This window comes from Centruroides sculpturatus, unplaced genomic scaffold (assembly GCF_000671375.1).
Source record: "Centruroides sculpturatus isolate CEXI.00-Female unplaced genomic scaffold, Cexi_2.0 scaffold73, whole genome shotgun sequence".
Classification (NCBI taxonomy): domain Eukaryota; kingdom Metazoa; phylum Arthropoda; class Arachnida; order Scorpiones; family Buthidae; genus Centruroides; species Centruroides sculpturatus.
This window is the reverse complement of record NW_019384330.1, coordinates 254,037-278,914: the sequence shown is the minus strand read 5'-3', so window position 1 is coordinate 278,914 and position 24,878 is coordinate 254,037. Positions and strand designations below refer to the sequence as shown.

The following is a 24,878-nucleotide window of genomic DNA, read 5'->3' as shown; positions in this document are numbered from 1 at the left end:
AAAAGTATTAATCAGAAGAGGAGTATAAAAGATAATTCAATTCAATTCTATCAAAGTAAGAGAATCTAATTTGATTTTCTCACAACGTCCACTTTGTTCTAATCAAGAAGAGATAAAGAATAGATTTTTATTTTTATTTTTTGGTTTCCTTAAAAATCAATTATATTTTTAAAAAAGAATTTTTTAAGTTAGAAATTAAATTAATTCAGATTTTTATTGCGTAAGAAATGTACGTTCTTTCCAACGCTCTTATGTTGCAAATAATGCTTATAAAGATGATTTTATATCGATAATTTGAAAGTTAATTAAGTAAAAATCATTAGGTAAATGGATAAAAACTAATCATTTGGGTTTATATAAATTTTCATAACGTTTAATGAAATTTTGCTTGATTAACTCTTTCAGTTCTGGTTGAGTCGCGCTGTCAACTTCTTATATAACTTCGATTAAACACGAGTCAGATGCATTTTTATATTATATTTTTATGCATTTTTGATTTGGAAAGTCGAAAGAAAATATTAAGCTTTATTGTCATCGTTTAACTTACGTGATAATTAAGGTATATAGACAATTAGAGAGGGGAGAAGACGAGAGATTGGAAGAAAATTGTAAACTTTATCTCTAAAAATTCCTTATTATCTTATGTAACTTTGATTAAATGCAAGTTTTAGATACATTTTCTGTTATTTTTATACGTTTTTAATTCGTAAATTTAAGAGAAAATTCTTAAATTATGTGTTAATTAACGTTTACAAGCAATGAAAGGTGAGAGAAAGGAAAATAGGAAATAAAATTGTGGACTGCTGAGTGGATTTTATCTTTAAAAAAAACGAGGGAATTTTTCTTGTAAGATTTCAGATATGTTTGAAGTCAATGGAGCTGAAGAATTGCCATCATTTAGTTTAAACGTGTGACGAAAGTTACAAGTAAAAACGATGCTAATTCAGCATGTATAATCCGCGTACATTGTTTCCGTGACAAAAATATATGTAGTGGCTATATACAAAAGATAAAATTAGCAGCGGGGGAGGATAATTCTTGCTCTTTTACTCAGTGGAACGATTATGAAAATAAATCTCAGAAAGTTTACGCGATAGATTTTTCTTTCTCAGTTACAAGTGGTCATTTCATAAAGTGTGGATCAATATTTCTTACTCCACACGTTGCAGGAAGCTCATGAATCATGAGAAAGGAAGAAATGTTACCGTAAGAACCATTCCTTCTCGTCAACAAAATGAACAGTCTTATTCTTCCCCATCTTCGTTACGTAGCTTGGGGTTTAGCTAGTGGCAACTCCCTTGAGGTGTGAGAATACAGGACAGCTGCTCTGTCTCTACCTAATAGTAGCTACCAACTTGTGCTCTGGGGATGAGACGATGGCACATAGAATGTGATGTAATATTTCAAGAAGACAGCGCAATGGTTCTAACGCCGGCAGTTTTTCTTTATCATCGACGTCACTAGCACATGCTGTGGTACGACAGTTATGGTTACCCCCTGCTGGCTATCCTGATTACTAAAGGAGCTGTTATGCCTCAGGCCCTGTATTTAAGACGACTGTGTCAATTGTAAAGCACCTCTCTGGCTTTTTTTTCCACCCCCCTAACACCTTATATCTTGCTTTCAAATCGTCCGTGCTGTGGCATTAAACTGCTCCCCCTAAGCGAAATGCAAAAGCTCGATAGCGCAATAGTTGAGTTATTGCATCATTTATAGAGTCGTATGTATCAGCCATTTCTCTCTTAGCCATTTTTGAGAAGAAAAAGCCGTTTGGGGAATGTATTTTATGTAATTTACGTTAGGAATCCAAATGTGCTTTTTACGTTTCTCTCTATCTTCCTCCTCCTCCTCTTCCTCCGATTTTTTCTCTCGCTCTCCCCCTTTTTTTATTATTTTTATTTTTATTTTTATTTTTTTTTCGAAACGGGATTCTGTAAGATATTATAAAGCTTTAACTATAATAATTCTTAAATATTTAAAAAGGAAAATGTGAAAGTTCAATTTTTTTCCAATTACCGGTTTACCTCTCTTGGGATGTTTACAGTCAGTTCTACTTTAAGATATATAAATCGTGTTAAATTATTCAAGAAATTCCATTTTTTCCCTTCTACTCTCATTCTTTTCTTTACTACTATATGAATTCTTGTTATTTTTAATGGAGATTTAGTTTTGTACAACGAAAAATTGTTTCTAGACAGATTGCTCTCTTCCTTGCTTAAAAAAAAGGAGGAGAGAAGAAGAAGAAGAAGAAGAAGAATATACTAATTATTTAATCTTAATTGAAGCAATTCTCTAGCATCAAGTACAGAAGAACTCTCTTAATTTTCAACAAAAACTCAATTCGTGCAATGATTATTTCAAGTAATTCCAACAGTTTCATTTCGCTTCCAGAATCTTAAATTGTCTCTTGTTTACTTAGAAATAATAATAATAATGACAGATGTTTGAAGTTTACGTTTTCTACCCTTCCAGTACTTTAGAGATTAAAAAATTAAACAGTTAAGCTTAAGAAAATGCTTGAAAAATCAGTAACAAGCTTCAATGTTTATCTACTACTGTGAACTAGTGACTGTTGATGCCTTAGACAGCTGACGACAAGGAGGAATCTCCAGCTATTCTTGATGTTGGAATAGCAACCAGATACACCTCATCCCATTCTGTTTATGACAAAGTGTTGTTGGTTTCAAGAAAACGTTGAAAATGATGTTTAAATTGATAAGAATTTCTTAAAAAAGAAAAAAAATACGGCAACAACATCATATTTATAGTCTTATGCACTTTGTTTGGCTCCTACTTATGAGAGAATTAATAAGCTTTGCTTTAATGATGTCTTTCTTATTTGTTCTCTGCAAAGATTACATTCATTGTTCTATTAAGTACAACCTTATCCTTAGGCTGTCTGATTTAAAATTTAATAATTGAATTATTGATTGCTTCGGAAGGGAAACAATTTAGGAAAGAGTTTTATAAGGAAAAAAAAAAGAAGAAGAATTTTTGAAAATTTAGTATTACTTTAAACTAATCATCACCTAAAATAAATTAACGTATTGATTTTTCTAAGATTAATGTTTGTAATTAAATTCTATCGTTGGATCTAGTACATAGCGCATCATATAGAATTGTGGCTGACTAATAGGATTATAGGAAAAATCTATCATTGTGTAACAATTTTCCTTCCGAACTGAGGTATTAATTCTTCTAATCTTCAGTCAATTACTTGGCAACTTCAAAGGATTTATTTCGATGTTGTAGCTTTCTCGTTTGTATCTCGTATATTTATTATAGATGTGAATGTATTTATATATTTTTTTATTGTAATTAAATCGAATAAAATGATTTTCATCCTTAAATGCCTTTAATCAAATCCACAATGAAATTAGTTTCACGTGAAGCTAATCTTCAGTAAAATAAGTTAAGGAATTTCAAGATTTTTATATAAAAATGTAAAGAAAAATTCTTTCTTTTCTTTTTTTTGATCTGTTTGAATTGAATTCGATTCGATTTTTTTCAATTTTTAAAATGCTTTTCTGTATCATTGCTGAAATATCTACTTAGCGTCAGTCGATCCGTCTGTCTGTCTACAACAGCGTCCAATTGGCTGAATTGATTTTGATGATGGTTGGCATGAAAGTTACTGACAAAATTATCGATACAAATTTTAAATTCTCGTGTATATCAACTATTGGAATCAATAGATTTTTCTAAGTATAGAACCTATTCTTCCTTGCTTTAAAGTTTTTTATATAAATATACAGTCAATAGCCCGTTTTTATAATATGCCCACTTTAAATTAACACCAAGAAAGTTTTACAATTATAATCTTATTACCCAATGTTTAATTTAAAGTTTAAATTTAAATTTTTGAATTTTTAAATTCGACCAATTAGATTCGAAATTTAAAACTTTGAATCTAATTGGTCGAATCAGTTTCATTTTCTGAAATGTATTTATTTTGATTTCAGCATTCTTGCACTGGATTTATTTTAGTTTTGTTTAAAAAGAAAACAGTTAATCACATTATTTTTATTTTTTAATTTATTTTTAAAACTGTATTTACTTTATTCCATCTTCAATAAGTTCATTTAAAGTATAAACAATTACTTATTATTATTATTTTTTGTTTTAATTTTAGATTATATAAATTGCAGTTTTTTTAATGTTAATTTAAACTTTTTGTAAGAATTATCTATCAATTTTTTTCTTATATTTATTTAATTATAAGCTCTCTATCAATTACTCCTGTTTTTAGCTTGCATTTATCTTACAGGAAGAGCATCATCAATCAATTATCCTTATTTTTCATGTGCATTTAGTTTATGTATAATTTTCTTTTATCGTTTACTTCAATTTTTAAACTCGTTTTTTTTTTACTCATAAGCAGCTGTCATCTGCTCAATTTTTTCCATTTTTAGATGCTCCTAAGTTTACAATAGCTACAATATACTTACCAATTATTTCTATTTATCTATATATATATAGTATATGTTAGTAAGAAGTTGTGCAGTTGTTTTCCAATTAAAGTAATCGAGAATTTCTCTCTTTCTTTAATATTTTAACGTGTTTCTTTTTTTAAGTAGATAACGTTGTTAGACGTCGTAATAATTGAGTAAAAAGTATTAAAGTAATGAAAAAGTCTATAATAAATATTGTGGAGTTATGAGAAGATAGTTTAACTGAACGAGTTAATATCTTTATAAGGAAAATTCAGGGATATTTATGTATCATATCTAAAGTATCATTAAGAAAAATATAAAAAATTTGGAGAAATAATTAAGCCATCTCCTCTCATCTTTACCTTCTTTTTTTTTATTATTATTATTAACTGTAGCTCATAAAATAAACATTTCATAAAGATGTTTATCAAAAGACTTCAAGAGTCTCTACAGTAAAAGACAGTTAAATCTTCATAATAAATTACGAAGAAATATTAAAATTATAAGNATATATATAAATTAAATAAAACTTTATTTTTAACTTAATAAAAGAATAATAGATAGAAGGGGATGAAAAACAAAATTAAAATATATTTCTTCAACTAAATAAATTGCTAGTAATTTTCGGAAAAAAAAAATTAATTTATTTTATCACGTTAGTAATTTCATATATACATAATACGTTTCTCCCCTTTTAAATATAAAAATAAAAATTCAAAAATTTAATTAATAATTTCAATGGATTAAAACGGAATTTATTTTTAGTAACATTTAAACGGAGCAGACATTGGTTTTAATTAATTAAACTTTTCCTAATTAATATAAATGATTAATTAATTAATTAATTAATTAATTTTAAAAGCTTTTATTCGAATTTTATTGTTTTAAGTTAATTTATTATTTAAATTAATTCTGACATTTAAAAAATAAATAAATCAATCAATCAATTTCGATGATAGAGAAGCATCTTCTTTCTCCGCATCCTTTTTTTATTATTATTATTAGTGTAGTTTATATATGTATAATTATTAATTAATTATATTCTTAATTGAAATTAATTGTTAATTTTAATGATGATAATAATTGATAAGTTAATTATATATTTGAATATATTTATAAAAGAAAATTTTGATAAGAGACTATTAAAAAGAGATTATCCGTTCTTTACTGATCGATTTTTCTTTATTTTTTTCTTTTTACTGAAACGAATGATAAGATTTTTCCATTGAGAAGAAGATTAACGCGAATTACTAAAACACAAAACAGCTTAAAGAATTAAGAAACTCTTCGAGTAAATAAACGAAACTTCTCTTTATTTTCTTTCCAAAAGCTTCGTCGTAACTTAAAGATTAAATTCAGTTAAGCAGGATTTTACTTGCAATCACAGCTTTCGACTATTGTTTATTGGAATAAAGTTCAATTCAAATTGCTTGTTTAATTATATATACTTATATATAAAATTTTCTGAATTTATGCATTAAAACTAAACAGTCCCAAAGAGGAAGAAGAGAGGAGACAGAAGAAAAAAGTATATGTAGTTACTAATTGTGTATGTTGAGAGATACCAGAACCCAGATGGAAGGCCATCTCGAATATTTATTATAGATGGTGAATGTATTTATATATTTTTTTATTGTAATTAAATCNTATATACTTATATATAAAATTTTCTGAATTTATGCATTAAAACTAAACAGTCCCAAAGAGGAAGAAGAGAGGAGACAGAAGAAAAAAGTATATGTAGTTACTAATTGTGTATGTTGAGAGATACCAGAACCCAGATGGAAGGCCTGCATGATGGGGTGAGAGTAAGGTAAACATGTGTCTTGTCAAAACTTCCACTAAAATGTTTTAGTCTTTGTCTATTTTAATATAATAATTAATATTTAAATTTATTTTTTTTTGAAGTTTTTAGGGGGAATATATTGTAAAATAAACAGTATATTTTTTAAAAAATAAATAAATAAATATATATATATTCAATTTTATGCTGATTCGGTTCAATATTCTCTTTGGAATTTATCCAATTTCTTGAGGTTTTTGCATCTTTATTCCTCTCCCACTTCTTCTTCTTCTTCCTTATTCAAAATTATATACTTTAAGTTTAATAATAAATGGTTACTAATGGAATGTTTTCTGTGTAAAGAATATTCATAAATAGCATTTCTTTGAAGAAAAATGTTTAACATGTAGAATAAATAGAAATTATTTATGAATATTTTTTAAAATGCAAATGGATATTTAAATTATATATTAACTTATCTTTCCTATAATTTTATTTCCTTAAAGTATACTTCAATGCACAACTTCCTCTTAGGATTTTTAAATAATTTATGAATATTTTAAATTTAGTTTTTATAAAGTATGTTTACTTTTCTTTATATTTTTTGTATATTAAACCATGTTTATCAATTAAATAAAATAAAAAAGATGAAGAAAACTTTAGCCATGTGCTGAAAGGTTGAAGCACCTCGATTCTTGTTTTGGCATCTCCTCTGGGATAGTTAGCTTAACAGTGTAACCAGATCTGAGTTAATTTTTTTTCTTCTAAACAGAAGAATCTCTAAAGTATTTAATTTAAAATATCTAAAGTATGTACCATTTTTTTTTCCCTATAAAGTAAAAATATTTTTTCGAGATAAATTGCTTCTCTTCCACTAATCAAATCATTTATGAATTTGTGTCAAAAGCAAATAGCCATGTTTTCTGACATTATATTTCTTCATGCAAATTATACTTTGTGTGATTTATTACATTAAAATAATCAATCTTTTTCCTTCTTCCTGTATAAGACAGTTGATTGAAATAGGAAAACGGATGATCACATAAGTTCATTTGTTGTCCTATGATTATCAATAAAGACTCATTGAGACAGTATGGATTTCCTATGAATTATTATCGATATTGCTTTTATTATATTAAATTATACAATTTTCTTACTTTTTACGTATAAAGACATTGGAAATTCTTACTTAAGAAGCCAAATTTAATTATTTAAGTCGCATTTTTCGACTTTTTTTTTCTTCTCTACTTGATAAAATAGGACGATCAGGCAGACAAGTCACGAAATATCTTCTTCATTACTTTCTCTTCAGAAATCACCAGGAGGCTGACTTATAGAGATTAAAAAAAGAAGAAGGAGGAGGAGGAACGAAAGAAAAGATAGCTGTTGTTGTAGAATTTTGTCATGATATGCCACCCACAGTGGTCAGGGGGCCACCCTGCCAGGTTTAAGCGTGACCATGTTACAGATATCTCGAGATGTTTACCTTATTCCAATCGCTGACATGATTGGTAACCACTATTTTCGACTTCAATCAAAATATTCTCCTTATCCAACCGCCGACGTCGACCCTAAAAAAAGAAACTTTGGACTCTCGTAACACAAACCAAAGCTCTAGATTGATTATACTTTATATATATTTATATACAGTAATTGTACGAAGGTTAGGGCTTAGAGACGAAAAAATTTTCCAGATTTTTCAAGAAAAAAAAAACTGCGAAAAATAGCCTATATCCCTTTTTAAAATACCTCTTTTACAGTTTGGTAACTTTATCGGTAATAAAAGACACTTTACGATCTTTTCCGTCAATCTAGTTGCTTATATAACCCGCAGTGATAATACCGATAAATCCCATTGCATAAGCAACATCTTCAATAAAAGCACGGAGGAAATTTATTAATTATAGAATTTTATGATCCTTGAAATGGACTTCAAGTAGCCTTTTACTCAACCGTAAAATATATACCATGATTAATTGATGTTCAAGTAAAATATATTTTAGTTATTTATCTATCCAAACATGTTGTATATCTTCCTTTTATCTTTTGACAAATGATGGTAAAAAGGGTGACGTAAGAATTGTATGGCAAATTAGAGTCGTGTGTGCTTTAACATGCTGTTAATCGTATCTTGCTTTGTCAAAACTTCTTCCACCATTCTAACAAGAAACAGCTGTCAAAAGTCTAGCATATTGGTTGTTCACAACACTTTTTTTTTCTTATATTTTCTTTTCTTACTTGTCTACTTCAGATCAGAGAGAGATACGTGGATATTTGCCAAAAATTCCTTTTTCTAAATGTTTATGGTTAAAGAGCGTATCTAATCCGAAAAGTCTTTTTCTCCGTTTATTTATTCAGTCTTTTATAGGTATTTATATATCATTTTAGATTGTTAAATTATTCCAATTCGAAAATAAACTCTTTAAGATAATGTTCATTTAAATTCTCTTTAATGTATAAATAAAAATACGCTGTAAAAATTCGATTGAAAGTATTAAAAAAAACTACCTTTTAATACGGGAAAATCGCCTTAAAACTCTTTTACGTAAAAGTCGCGCTTATAAAGAAGAGTTTTGTTGAAATTTAATTAATTTAAACCGTAATTAACATTTTAAAAAATCGTAATTTATTTAATATTTCATTGTTTATATTGTTTGGAATGTGTTTTTGTGTGTAGAGTAAGAGAGACAAACAACTTATTCAGTTCACAAAAATCTTTATAAACAAACATTTTAACCACATTCTCACAACACAACAACTCAGAGAACAAAGTGAATACAATATATACCCTGTTAGCGCTTTTTTTTGTTGTTGTTGTTGTTTAAAAAACCCTGCTCGTTCTTCTAAATTCTTATATAATCCACCGAAGCAGGCGTAATACAGAATCTATATACAATATATAACCATACAGCAAAAATGTATTTTTGGTTTTTTTTTCTTTTTTTTGTTGTTATTATTATTATTATTTTACTGTGTACAAATACAATAGTCGAAAAAAGAATTTCTTTTTCTTTACCCTGTTTTTAAGCTTAAATAGCACACATAGTTACAAACACTAATCATTTTAGAAAAGTAGGAAATACTGTATAGAGTCATAGAAAGGCGAGAGGAGTTTAAGAAAAAATCTTTTGGGAGGGGGGATGAAAGCCAAAAGGAGGGTGAAGTATTTGAAAAAACATTGACATCATGGTCTTTGGCACGTCGCCAACTATGTCGGATGTCTAGAAATAGGACTAACACTTTGACTTTTCTACCCTAAAACATTATATGTAACGCTTTACTATCCATCTCGTCCATATATACATTAGTGTCCGAAGATTGTCACTTTATTTTATTTTTATTTATTTTTCATTATTTCAAACAGTTTTGGTCCCTTTTTTTTATGTTAAATATCTGTGGCTCTTTTCAGTAGACACTAATGGAGAGAAAGAGAAAGAGAAGAAAAGGATAGTGTTCTAATAAGTCATCACAGTTTCGAGACGTAGAGGTTGTGCCAAATATGGACTAGTTTTTAAACTGACGAGTACACGTATACTTCAAATCTCACTAATTTTTACCATACAACCTAACGTTGCGACGTCACCAATAGGAAAACCAGGATAATGGTTGGGATATAATAATAATTATAATAATAATAATAAAAAATCCCACTCGATTAAAAGAATGGTTTTTTTTATGTTTTCTTTAATTTTTTTTAAATAGCATCCTGAGATATTCGTTCAACTAAATGGATTTTTTGTAATTTTGTTTTACTTGTTTCTTCCTTCTTCAACAACTGATATGTACAGTGATATGAGAAATGTATTTACAATTAGTGAATTCGAACGGAGCCTAGACGTGACTCAATGGAAGGTGTTTACTGTGAGTGGAAACGTGTCCCACGTGACTAGATGGACTGAGTGGTTTGAACGTCCTGGGATGTGACAGTTGCTGTTCGGCTAGTCCTGGGCCGTTTACGTTAGCTCTTCCGTGAGATCGAAAGCACAATCGACTGTAAAAACGTCTCCATGTGTCTAGAGTTTTGATAGAAGTAATCCAACATCCGGAAGTGATGCCCACGACTAAACACATGAAATATTTGAGCATGAAGACAGAATAATCGGGACGTTGCTTTGGACCTGTGCAGGGGCAATTGTGTCTTCGATCCCACATTTCTTGATAATATTGCTCGTAGACGTAACAACCGATTACAATAGTTGCAGGCACTGTATAAAGCAGAGAAAATATTCCGATACGAATCATCAGCTTTTCCAATTTATCGACTTTTGCTCTTGCTTGTTGTCGTATAACTTTCCTTATTCGAAAGAGGGCTACAAATCCAGCCAGAAGAAACGAAGTACCCAATAATAAATAGACACACAAAGGAGCGATCACAAAGCCTCGTAGATGATCCAAGTTCTGATTTCCTACCGTGCATATCCCTGCTACGGAATCTCCATCCACGGCACCCATTGCCAAAATGGCAATTGATTTGACGGTAGGTACCAACCACGCTGCTAAATGGAAGTATTGGGAATATCCGGCTATGGCTTCGTTGCCCCACTTCAGACCGGCGGCTAGAAGCCAGGTAAGTGTAAGAATGACCCACCACAGGGAACTAGCCATACCGAAAAAGTAGATTAGTAGAAACACAATAGTGCAAGCGGCCGGTCTGCCCGTGGTGTGATATCTGATGATAGGTCCGTCGCACGCAACAGCTTCGTGCCCCAAACCGATTCTAACTAAGTAACCGATCGACACCATCAAGTAACATCCTGATAAAAATATGATGGGACGTTCGGGATAACGGAATCTTTGCATGTCGATCAGGAAGGTGAGTACCGTCAAACTCGCCGAGATACAACATAAAATTGCCCACAGTCCGATCCAGAAAGTTGCGAATGTCTGTTCGTCTTTGTTAAAGTAAGGGCTGAAACACGGGGTGGCACAATTAATCACACCGCCGGTGATCACCTTGTTGAAGAATCTGCGATCGTCCATTTCGACTATGGCCACCATCGGGTATCTACAGTCACAAGAACATTCGGAATCTGCAATTCCTTGTACTGGAATTCGAGCAGGACGTTTACCAGGTAAAAGATCGTGCCTATCTCTGTTACGGTATGGAGGTCGACCTCTGTAAGACGGTCTTCTCTCGCGTCCGTCCTTGGCTCTCGGATGTTGGACTATCGACGGGGGTTGTTCGGGAGGTGCTCCTTCTTTCGCGTCCATACATAATCGTTCCTGGTCGCCATATTTCGGTAAATCGTCGCAATTCATTCTCTCCGGCCAAGCGAATCCGTATTGTCTCATAATGGGTGCGCATCCGGATCGTGCTCGCTCGCATACAGAACGACAAGCGGGCAATCTCCCGGGATAATCTTCCATACAGATGGGTGCATACATAGAACATAAAAAGAATTTTAAGTCATCGGAACATTGAATTTCCACCAAAGGCCAAAACTGGTGTACTTCCAATCCCGCTTCTTCTTGCGTGTCGTGATGAAATTGATTGGGCATGGATGTGTAGTTATACCCAATTCCGCGGCACATAGGTATCGATATCTCTTCACACCTTTCTTTGTTTGATGATGCATCTTGCGACTTCACTAGAACTATTAGAAGAGAGCAATAAATAAGAACGAATTTCGACATGTTGCGGCTTTTTCCTAATCAGTCCGATATTGTCTTGGTGTACACTTCACTGACGTCATGAGTTCGCTGCATGCAGCGTGCATGCTAGCCACGAGTAGGGTGTGATGCTTTTAAAGATCAATCACATTTACTGTGCTAAACACTTATTGTGTATTCGCTCCAATAGTCACTTCTCTTTACTGGACTGGCACAGCTGACAACTTCACTACTACTCACTTTTCTAATCATGCGCAAAGCGGCCTCACCCCGCTGACGTCACAACAACATCAGCCAATCATCTCGACGATAACATAGGACAAAGTTCTTGAGTGTCTGAAAGGAATAAAGGAAGAGAGGTCAGTGGAGCAGAGTATAATGCTACAAAATAAGCAAATAAATAGTTTCGAATACATACACACACACACACATATATATAAATACATATTTTTGAAAAAAATGTACTTCAATCTTCGTTTTCTTTAAACAATCTTCTTTAATTTAAAGAAAGGATCTCAAGTGTGGAAGGTTTAAAAATAAATATAAATTTTCAACGTGTCCCAAAACACTTCAGTCCTGATTAAAGTTGAACAGAAAGTTCAATTGTGTAAGGTGAGTAGTGGGGATAAAAGAAAAATAAAGTTGTCAAGACTGTCTGTGGAGGCCACCTTGACGATTCTTTTGTTAGTTTTCCCCAATTGGGAGAGACCAACTGCAGAAAATCGGACAATGTCGAGGGTGTGAAGAATATAAACCTCCCGGGTATAGAACGTTAGGGGTGTCTCCGAGAGGAGGCTGCCACAATGAAGCAATATGGCGTGCCCCCCAACGCTCGACGAGTTTGCACGTGTGACAGTAGCTATGAAGAGGGAGATAGAAATGAGTGCCAAACCTCAACTAATTGATCCATTAAGTCTTCACGTAGGGAACTTAACAAGTATTACTGAAAAGCTTTAAACTAGTGACGTATATAGACAAATGGAATGCACTCGTCATTGTGTGTACCCTTCTCTAAAAGGACCTGTTCCTGGTCAAGTAAACAGTCGATGTAAAATAACAATATTTATTTTTCAACATTTCAATCAATTTCGCTTTTGAAAACACTCCAGAAAACTTTGCACTTTGTAGAGAAGCACACACGTTTCAATCAATTACGATTTTACGATGGATCTCAAGAGTACAATTTTTCAAAACGTGAAATAAATAAAATATAATTTTTTTAACTAAAAAAAAATAAATTTAATAAAATTCTTTGATATTCCACTTGATCTTGTTTATGTAATAATGGGATATAATTCGACAGATTCGATAAAATTACCGGATTAGATAAACAGCAATGGTACGTGTCCGAAGGAAATTATATTGCTTTCTCTCTCTTTTGGAATTCCTCAGTTGTAGCAGGATAAATAGCATAAAAAAAAGAAAAAGAAGAAAGGCAGAAACCTAGATGTTAATTGAAAGACCCTAGAGATGTTGTGGCTGTATGCAAGCTGAATAACACGATTCTGATTTTTCCTTTAAGAAACAATGAAATGTGTCCTGAATACATTAACATTGCTTTACTAATTATTTACCTACCCACTTATCTAGAAACCTAGACCAATGCTATATAATTCAATTAACATTGTTCGACTTCTTGATTAAGGAAAGGAAAAAATCCAGGAAGAAGAAGAAGAAGAAGAAAAAAAAAAATTGTATGAAACTGATGTTTGCGCTTTCTACACGCATGAAAGCATCTTCTCTTACACTACTTGAGCTATACTTCTGCATATAAGAATTTAATAATAAAACTACTGTATCGATTGCCTTAAAAAGTATACTCTATAAATTTTATATAGGCTATATATTCGTGCTTTTGTGTATATTTAAATCCTTATCTTTCTTAAGAAAATCGATCGAAATGAATCATCGAAATTCCCGAACTACGTCAGAAAGATGGAAGCAATAATAGAAATTTCTTAAAAATTAACACCGAAATTTATATACAGAAAAATTTTAATACAAAAATAAGCCATAAAATTTGCTACAAACAATAAAAGAGGAGACCTCAAACAGTAATTTAAGAATTTTTCCAGTTTTTATAAGAGTAAAATAAATTATATTGTGCATAAAATTGATTTAAAATATAAATTACTACATGCAGATAGAACTTCCTCCACTTCTTTTTAAGGTTTAAAGCGTCACGGTAAATTAACTTATAGTCCATTTGTAAATTTCTTTTATTACTTATTTACGATACGTTAGATGCGGTGTGTATACATGTTTATTTAGATATTATAATGTAGAATTTCGGTAATTTTATCGATTTTGGAGTAAAGAAAAAAATTTTTACAGATCAAAGTATCAAGGATAAATGTCTTTGACTTGCCTCTAATGATAGCTATTAACGCTAACGCATAAAAACTGTATTCCTGAGGCAGGTGAAGTCTCCAAGGTGATATAAAGAAGCTTAAGAAGGAAACCTCTCCGGCCAGACTGTCTAAAAACATAAGATGGGAGATAAATCTAATCAAAAAAATTTATTTTACTGCACTTTAACATTACTAAGACATCAACTTATCAATTAAATATACAAAACACTTCACTCTTTTTTTTTTTAAGACTTTGTTTAAATTCTTGCATCTTGTTTATTTTAAAGGATAAATATAGACAAACAGGACGTACTTTTAAAGCTAAAAATAAAGTATTAAATAGTATAATTATTATACTTTTTAAGTAAATAATTTTAAATGTTCGAAATTAAGTTTTTTTAATTATACAAATAAATTAATTCAATGTTGGATAGAGATGGAAAGAAGGGGTTTAGATATATAGAACTTTATGGAATTTGTTAAGGGCGTAAATTAACAAGACTTATGTGAGAAAGAACGAAAATTATAGACAAACAGGACGTACTTTTTGTAGTTAGTAAGGAAGAAATATAAACTGACGGGACGTATTTTTTCATACTAGAGAGGGGAGCTAATACATCATCTTACGTTGAAGAGACAGTTAAAAAAGCTGAATAATTTTTTAAACTGTCATCCTATCAGGAGGAGGATGATAGAAGTAATAAACTTGTTAAAATTTCTGAGATTATCTTTGAGAAAAGAATGCAAAAATCAGATTTTAATCTGGTATTTTTCCTTCCTTCTCTGGTCAATTTGCTTAGTTTAATCTCTGCGGAAACAACAACAAAAAAGTTTAGTAAATTGTCCTTATTTTTTTAAGGAAATAAATTGATTTTTATGTGAGCCGAAAGGAAGGGAATAATTTGTGTAAATAAAAGTAAAACGTAAACGCTTTTTGTAATCAGTAAACACGGATATAAAAATGTAACAAATTGTTAGCTTGGACAATCACGCAACAGTCATAATAGTGGAAGAGACAATCTGCTTCACGACACGTAAGTTCAGCCATGTTATCCGAAACGACGTAGTAGCAGACATAACCAGGCGCATAACGATACTTGTATGCGATACAAACTTTACCCCTGAGAACCAGCAAATGTCCAGGAACACTACACTTAACACTTAGTCGTAAAATTCCTATTCAATTGATTTCCACTGTACCATTCTCCCTTAACACTTTGTATTCCGAGACCCTTTTCGATCTGGAAGTAAAATTATCAAAGTGATGCGCTTCTCCTTTTCGCTTGTTTAATAAGGCTTCGATACAATGGATGGTAAACATTGGACTGTTTGAAGTATGGATGTAAATATTCACGACACGATTTTCAATAAAATTACTACGATTTAACATTAGATAATCGTGAAAATTTTATTGAATTTATACAACTTCATCGTTCGAAGATTCCTCTTCCTCTTCTTCGTGGCTTAAAATGGGAGTGATAATGGAACCGTATTTCTTTAATTTAAGTTGTAATTTACTTTGTGAATTCTTTTTTATTTTTTTCCTTAGGTTTTAACGAACTTTAAATGGATTTTATATAGTAAAGTAGAAATGAATGCCATCGGTAAACTGGAGACTGTTAGTTGATCGATAAACGGAATTGCTGAAAATGATAAAAGCTTTAGTAATTATGTTGGGTTTTCAGATAATGATTTTTGTCTTATTTTACTGTTTTTTAAATGGAATAGAAAACTTTTAAACTGATTTAAAGTCGAAGAAATGAATTTTCTAACGGTTTCGAGTCGCCTAGAAGTGACGAAGATAAATAGTTAACGTGCTAAAACGTACAAATGATGGAGGAAAGAAGGTAATGAAAATATAAATATCAAAGTCAAGTTAATGAAGTGAGATACGATGTCGAAAATTAAGATAAAAAAATCGCTTCAAATCTACCGAAAATATAGAGAATTATTAAAGACGAGTGAGAGAGATTAAAATCTGTTAAAAGATAGTGAAGTCGAATGCGAATTGATGATAAAAAGTAGTGAAAGAAACGAGATATGAAGAGAAAAGAAGTAAATTCAGTTAAAATTAAAAGCTGCCTTTCATCTAAGATTCGACTAAATTAAGTTGAATTTAGTTGTAAAATTAAGAGACGAAACAATAAATTACTATTGACTCGTCTCCAGATATTGAACAGTAAATTGAATTACAGCTAGGATTCGAGATTTTTTTTATTTTTTATTTTAAGAAGCTTAAAATGTTAGGAAAGATGACAAAATTGAATTGAAAATGTATGTCTCAACAAATGAAACTAATGTCAAAGTATACCGAGATGAAACTAGAAACATAAATGGACACAATGCATCTAAAAATAATAATATAAAAAAAAAAGAACGGTTATGTCAAATGTACTCTCTTCACATTCCAGAGAAAGTGAATTTTTTTGAATTGTATGCTATATCTAGCGAAATTGAATCCCGAAATACGTTACATTAGACGAATTGAATGCAAAATATAGATTGAATTTGGGATTGTCTATCAGGCTAAAATAAAATCGAAACGGTTGATTTGCATTTTAGTCCGTTTTGATTTGATGTAAATGAAGTCTCTACTCCCATTTTTACAATGGAGTTTCGTCAGATAAAATCGTAGCTCTTAACAAAGAAAAAAAAAATAGAGGACATAAACGTTTTGGGTAATAAATAAGAATAGATAAGTGAAGTTTTACATCGTTACTGAATAAACCAGAACGAAAATAAGTGATAGAAAACCTTAAGAAAATGGAGAGGAAAAAAAAAAGAAACCCCCCTCTTTCGATTCAACTGCAACAACACTTGGCATTACATCCAATCTTCTATAATTGGCCATACTCCAAACTAAATTTAGTTTGTGTTGGTATTTTCTAATGACAACTTGTACAACGGGAAAAAGACATGGAAAATTTTGACACCTTACAAAAATTATTTATTCAGAGACACGAAGCACGGAGTCAGGGTCGCGACTAGTTCAAATTTTTCACGTTCCTTTCTACAGAATCTCATCTCTGACAATCTCGATGACAATAAAGAAAGATTATTCTTATTTTTTTTAAATACAAAAAAAATATAATTTAATTTCCTACGTATTTATACGTGTGCATACTTATAGTTTAATTTATTTTTAATATCTTAAAATATGCGACAAAATGAGAAACGGTGAGGTGTCATTATAGAAAAAGAATGAAGAATAATAATTGAAAGAAGTTCATTTATCAAGATTAAGCTAATGGAAATTTTTACAGAAGAATTAATTAATTATCTTTAGTTTTAGAAAACTTGTTAGAATCGTTCCAGAAGAATGCAGCTTTATAACTTTATATCCTTACTTTTGTTATTATAGAAAAGAAGTTTCAGGAAATTAAAGTGAGTGGCAACTCGACTGGGCGCACGGCCATTGATTTCTTTCTACCACAATTCGAACGCGATGGTCAAAGTGACCTTTAATGATGCGTAAAGCACTGGATGTAACCCCTTGTCCTAGACTTTCTTTAGGATGGAGATCTCATCAGATGCTACGTCTCATTGCGCATTAAGTCAATTCGCGCTATTGACTCCTACAGCCGACAACTTTATCATGTCGAAACCTTCCATGGATGCTTCAGACAATGGCCGCTCGTACGTGACTGTAGACATTTGGACAAATGTGGCATAGAAAGTGATGGCGGTGGTCGAAAACTAGTCAAAGTTTGCTTTTGTAAGCGTGGGTAATGTCTCTCTGGTCTGGTGGAAAGATTGTCTGAATGGATGCTGCTGACTGTGGAATGCCGTGATGGATATCAAACGAATTCGAACGTCGTTTCCTACACTCGAAAAAAATGAGCATTACCTCTTAGAAGAACGAAACGATGAATGATCTTGAGGGATGCTTTCTTAGAAACGAAAAGGGCGCTTAAAGAATGTTAAATGAAGCTTCAAGTCGGTGAGAAATAGGTAAAGAATTAAGTTAGACTCGAAAGAATAAATTCACTTCGTAGTCAAGTGAACCGAGCAGCTTTGAGATCAACAGCAGAGCCTGTACTTGGAGAAGAGGAAAAAGAAGAAGAAGAAGAAGAAAGAAAGAAAAAAAAAATAGCAATCCATCACCGATTGCAGTCAACTCCATTCTACAGTTTAACTTCAACTAAACTTAAACAACAAACGGTTGTCTAACTGTTGTAACATCGAAAATCAACTCGATATAAATCAAAGTGTAGTAACGATTTAGGGAAAAAAATATATATATAAAAATAAAATAAATTTAAGCCGAACTAGTAGCAAAAATACTTGCATTATTATTATTATTATTTCTTCGAGATTTAGGTCTTCATTTTACACAAACGGTTCTTCACCCCCTATAAGCTAAACACGGTTACAATAGTCAGAACTGGGATTAAGAAATAAGGGAAGTCTTTGAAAGCTGGAGTTAATCTCTTACACTGAAGAATTGGATGTGTTATTTATACAGCTGTGCACCACCAAATTAGCAGCCAACGTCAGGACCTCCCACGTTTGATGTGAGAAAACGAATTTAGACTACAATATAAAGAGTTGAATTTAAATCGAGTGTATAAGAATTAATTTATTTTTAATTTAAGGAGTGGGAATTATAAAAATTTTTTGCCAAATTTTCTTTAAAAAAAAAAATTGCAAATTTATAATAGTTCGTGCTTACGTATTTATTAAAGACAGTCACGCTAATAAACGGTTGGATATAATAAATCAATCATTCATTCTTTACTATTAAAAACATGTTGGATAATTACGAAGCTGATTTATATATGTTATACTCCATGATCGATGTTGCCTCGAGTTTATTTTTAAAATAAATACGAATCGATGAGTCTCAACTACTTAAAAAAAAAAGAAAAGTATAAGAACAAACGAAAACAATTCACTCGTTTAATTAATAAAAAAAAATTATATTCCTCTTCTTATATACGTTTAATTTATTAAAAATTTAAACAAGTTTTAAGGAAATTTTAAACTGGAGAATTTTAATTATGAAATTAATCTTACTACAACCAGTTTTTCCTGTCTTTTATATTCATTTAACTTAGGATAATTCAAAAATTTTAATTGGAGTTAGTTGGAAAGTAAATTAAGGAAAGGTTGTTCTTTATTAATTTTAATTAAATTGTCCCCTATGGATTGTATGTGTATTCTCTTTTAAACAAATGAAAATTTCCTTTATTTTATTTCATTTTTTTTTATTGTTTTACTTGTTTTAGTTCAGTGTCCCGCATCATTTCTGAAAAATTTTGATTCTTATTCAGAGTGAAAACTCATGTGAAGAAAACAAATGACAAAATTTACAGATCTTCTACCCAAGAATATAACCTAAAAACAATGGAAGACATCAAAAGAAGCAAAGCCCTAAAAACCTTTCAGTTCTAAATGTACTTTCCTCTTGAAAATACCCATGAAAAAAGAAGAAAAATAGGATGAAATATTCCAAAACATTTCCGAAAAAATGACATTCGATTCTTTAAAAATCATTTTATATTTTAAAATTTAAATAAAGAAAATAAATATTAAAAAAAATAGAAATTTAATTAATTTCTTCCAAAAAAAGAAGGCAATTTAAACTAATTTTTCCACCCCTCTCTCTACGTATAAGCAGTGAGAGGAGGTGGAAAAAATATTATATATTTTTCCACCCTTCCATTTCTTCTTATGTATATAAATTATCTAGACTTNTTCTACTGTTGATTTACATCATATTTTACTCTTAGAAATTGGATTTTAAAATATATATATATATATATATTACTAGATTTTAATTCTACTTACTTATTAATTCAGTAAGCAGAAAGTATATTTTATTTAATGGCTTAAATACTTGAAAAGTTAAATATGTTTTACTGAATAATTAAATAAAAATTAACTTAGAATTAATTATAAATATAAGTTGAAGTTTATTTAACAGTTCAGTAGGCCCTACGCTTAATTAAAACTATGTCTGAAGCTGTAAGTCTCGGTTATGAATGTAGTTAGCGTATAGAAAAATTAAAGGAAAATTAAAGAATAAATTATGTAAAAAAATAAAGAAATAAAATTCTTCAATCAATTTTTCATTGCCCATTAATATCGATTCAGTTACAGTTAATAACTCAATCGATTATATCGATTTGATATTAGTATCTTCATTCAGTCTAATGTGTTTACTTAATTACTAAATAAAATATGTTTATATTAATATTTAAACAATAAAACTTAATATTTTGGAAACTTATTATTGTTTTTCATGTCTTTAAATAGATTTCTAGTAAATCCGTTGTTTAACGTTAATGCTACTAGCGTAATAAATGTCATTGTCAACATTGATCATGCTATCATTTATAATAAAATCTTATTAATATTACTAACTTGTACGTTGTTCCGGATTATATTTGCTCTGTTTATAGCTATAATTTTGTAGATTTCCGAGATTTAACAATATGATGCTTTTAAAGTAACAAACATGTAGATAATTCTAGAATAGAGTGAAATAGATAACTACAGTTTATTTCATTGTTGCATAAATCTGTAAATTTCCGACCGTGTCGTAACGTTTTTATAGCGACAAACCAGGATAATTCTAGAACAGAATGAAACAGACATCTTCGATTTGTTCCAGAATCTACAACACTAAGAGATATTGTCGCGTAATGCTGTAAATTTTCGAGTTTGAATTTAATGCTTTTACAATAACAATGACGAATAACCCTAGAATAAAACGAAACAGACATCTTCAATTTATTCTTGAATGTATCTCAAGATATTTTTGCGTAATCCTGTTAAATTTCCGAACTGTAATATGATACTTTTATTGCAACAAAGACGACTAACTCTAGAATAAAATGAAACAGAAGTCTTCATCTTCAATTTATTCTAGAACAAAGGATTATTGAATAAATTTCTAAATTTCCAATCTTTAATACGATGCTTCTACAGTAACTTACGCGAATTATTCTGGAATAAAACGAAACAGGCATCTTCAATCTATTCTAGAATATTATTGTGTAATTCCTGCAATTTCCAAGCTTGGGCAATATGGTGCTATACACGAACAATAAGCGAGTAGTGGCGAGAATAAAGTGAAACAGACGAGATCAATTAGCATAACGAACTTTATTCTTAAAAGTCCAATACTAATGAGAGAACCGAGAAGTATTGATAGCATGAAAACTGTTGAAAGTTACCTTGGACAAATGTTAGGGAGTTTAAGATATTAATGAGCCTTTCTTCCAACAGTAAAAGATGAAAGATAAAAAACAGAAATAAATTGAGTTATCAGATATAAAGATAAGATATTATAGTGCATGAATACTGAAGTATATCCATTTATAACGGAGGATATAGAAGAATACATAAAATATAATAACTTTCCATTCGGATCACGTACGCTCTACCAGATGTCTACAATGTTAGCTCGAACAAAGCAGCTGTTAGAAGTCATAAAGTTGGTTGTCTTTACACAAAAAAACTTAATTTATGTAATATTTTTTCTATAATAAATGAAATGAACATTTATTGCCGCTACTAGGAAAATTTTACCGAGTCTAAAATCATTTTAGGAATGTTTAGATTTGAAAATCTGTTAGTCGTGTTGCAGCATCATCTCATTCTACTTGGAAGGAATTAACCCGCCTAGTTTGGGATTTAGATAAGAGTACCGAGTTTAGCCTTTGGTATAGGAAGAAATGTTTCCTTATTATTAACTTCTGATAAGCTTGAATGCTGTATTGACAGGGTAGTTAGGAGTGACTTTGGCTGGATGCCAGGACCTGTGTCAGCTGTCAATGTGACACAGGTCGTCTATATACTAGTCATGTATCACACATAGGCCTACTCTGTCACCAGATGTTCTCATATCTTGGACTATTATTCCGCTATAAGTTGCAAAGACAGGGAGTTAAAGACGACACTAAGGCAATGGGATGATCGTAAATGCAGAAATCTCGTAGTTAAAATTCAAAATTGGATTCTCGACACGGTCGGTAATTACGCCCTTAAGCAGTAGGAGCCACGGTTTAGCGAAGGAAAAATACAAAAATTCTGTGTGACAAACGAACGGATCCACGTGTCTAGCCAAGCAGAGTTCGGTAAAAAACCGGATCGTGTCGAACGAAAGTAAGAAGTGGATCGGTTAAAGGATAACGTTAAGAATAAGTAAAGATACTTACCTGTCTCAGCATACCATCTCTGGACGTTCTATGCAAGAACATGGCGCAGACTGCCTCAACCAATTCTAATAGAGGACTGGGCTTGCTAAAAATCGATGTGGAACATTTGTACAGAATAACACTGACTGTACCTCTCGCTCGTCGCCGATAGAGAGTGCACAGCTGGGCCGGGCGTACAGCACCGAAGCAGGGGTGACAGGAAGTAGTTGGAGGAGCTGTATCAGTCGTTGCCGTGACAACAGCACGAGCGCACCTGCACTTCCATGTTCTGTGATTTGTCTGTGAGAACCATGGAGAGAAAGTTGGGTTTTAACAGACATTGTCTTGATTTGATTTCTTTTTTGTTCTGTTCACTTTTCATTTGATTCTAAGCTCCTTTTTTTCAACTATTAATGAGGGTTTGACCACCTGTCTCCAAGGATCGGTTTTTTTGTGAGCGTTACAGTTGACAGATGGATGAGTCAAGAGTGGTTTGATGGTTTTCCTGATAACCTTATTGATTGGGTTATTGCCAATCACACCGTTCTAAAATTAGTATTTAATGGTGTTGATGAAAGATCAGAAAAGCTTACACCTCACGCAATTAATCCAGTTCCCATAAGTTACATTAATAAAATATATACCTCGCGAAGTTAAATACACCCTTACACGCTAAAAACACCTCATACTTTTAAGAAAATACTGCAAAATATTTTATAAAGACTCCCCAACCCTTAAGAATAATCAATACTGAATATTCTAGCGACATGTAGACAAGATAGGTCTGAGGAAAGGGAGGAAGAGAAGAAGAAGAAGAAAAAAAAAAGACTAAAGGCTCCTCTAGAGGAGAAAAATTGATAAAATTTGAATACTCCACAGCTTATTTATGTTATAAATGAGTGCTATAAGCAAAGGAATTGTTACAGATGCGAAAAAATATGCCCGATTAGAGCTATCATCTCATTCAAAAAGGTTTATTTTATGAGCAACCAGATCGAGTGTAAATCAACTAAAAGGACAATAAACGTTTCATGCCAAATGCTAAGAGTTGTAAAATACATCAATCCAACCACGTAAAAGTCTAAAAGACCAATCAATGATACAATTTACAATTTTATTTCTATCAAACTGTGATTTTTTCTCTTCCTTTTTCTTTAAAAAAAAAAAGAAAAAAAGTCGGACAAGCTACACATAAAACAAATATATCTCCCACATAAGTGCATTGATTTATCAATTAAATTCGGTGTGCGGAGGTTGTTTCATTAATTTCTCTTCAAATCCATGACGTAATGGGAAGGCTCAATTCTCTTCAAATAGGGGTGAAGCCATATGGTCTTTATCCTTATATCAATAATCCTGAAGGAAAGAAAAGGAAAGAAAAAAAATTTATATATTTCTAACGTCTGAGCTACTGAATTAAAACAGTGCATTAGAGCGAATCGTAGAGTTTTTTCTCAACTATAACTCGATTTTTCAATGCTAAAAAATGCTAGAGTTGTAGAATTTTTCTACATTTATATATATATATTTTCTCGCAATTTTTAGGAGTATAAGTATAATAAGTATTTCTAAATGACTGGACTCATATCCTGTGTTATTCCATTAAGCTCAGCTTTTCTGAAATGCTAGCAGGTAAGAAGTTCCCCAAGGGCCAGTGGGTTGAGATAGGAAAGTCCCATTAAGTACCTTTGGGTGTAGAATACGGAGAAAAATTGCCATGAGCCAGTTCTCGCTAGGGATGCGGCACTATTCCCTAAGCTTTGTATCTTATAGCTTCTCTGAATTCTAATGTTGGAATCACAACATTTCTAGTATGCTTGTAAATGGATTTTCGAGATATCTCTGCACATTTCACTATCATGTTCATACTTGCAATTTCGTCTTGCTTCAAAATGTATCACTGATCATATAAATCTATTCCAGGAAATATGCGATTTTATTTTATTTTATTTTTTCCCCTATATAATTCGAACAGGTAAAGTTCGGGCGACCGGAATGGGCGCTTCACTGCACGACTCCGAATTATTGCAGTGAAGCCAACAACTCGCTTTTTTTCTTACTTATTCCAATTAGTTTAATGCGAAGAGAAATTGCTTGATATAAAATTTCATTAAAATAAAACAACTTATAATTTAAAAAAATCGCTTCCTTTTTTTAATTTTTATTTTCTCTTTAAATAATTAAATCAATTTTTACGATTGTTAAAGTAAAAAGTGACGAATTATAAAATGATTTATCATCTTTCTTTTTATTAAGAATTTAAAAAAAAAACTATCGAACGTCATAAAACTACTGAAAGATTATTCTTATTGGTTAAAAAAGAGAGAAAAATTCTGTATTTTTTTAATATTTTTATATCGAATCACAAAGTTCTTATCGACGTTCCTAAATCGATAACATAAAGCAAAAATCTACTCTAGATAAGCAGTATTGTAAGAGAGATTTAGGAAAAACGTTTATTTAAAAAAATACTTTTAATCTTTGTCAATGCATCAGAAATAATACAAAAATAATATTTTCGAAATTTTTTTTTTTTAGTTTAATTCTAAATTCCCGC

General features: G+C 31.0%; 1 protein-coding gene across 1 annotated transcript; it reads right to left on the bottom strand.

The window, feature by feature from the left end:
- Positions 1–8,912: 8,912 nt before the first annotated feature.
- On the bottom strand, positions 8,913–22,477 carry LOC111629537 (frizzled-5-like). The gene is made up of 2 exons (XM_023373458.1): positions 22,343–22,477; positions 8,913–12,162 (listed from the first exon to the last, which is right to left on the bottom strand). Exon 2 carries the CDS (start codon positions 11,848–11,850, stop codon positions 10,048–10,050), a length of 1,803 nt encoding a protein of 600 aa, XP_023229226.1. The 5' UTR covers positions 11,851–12,162; positions 22,343–22,477; the 3' UTR covers positions 8,913–10,047.
- Positions 22,478–24,878: the final 2,401 nt, after the last annotated feature.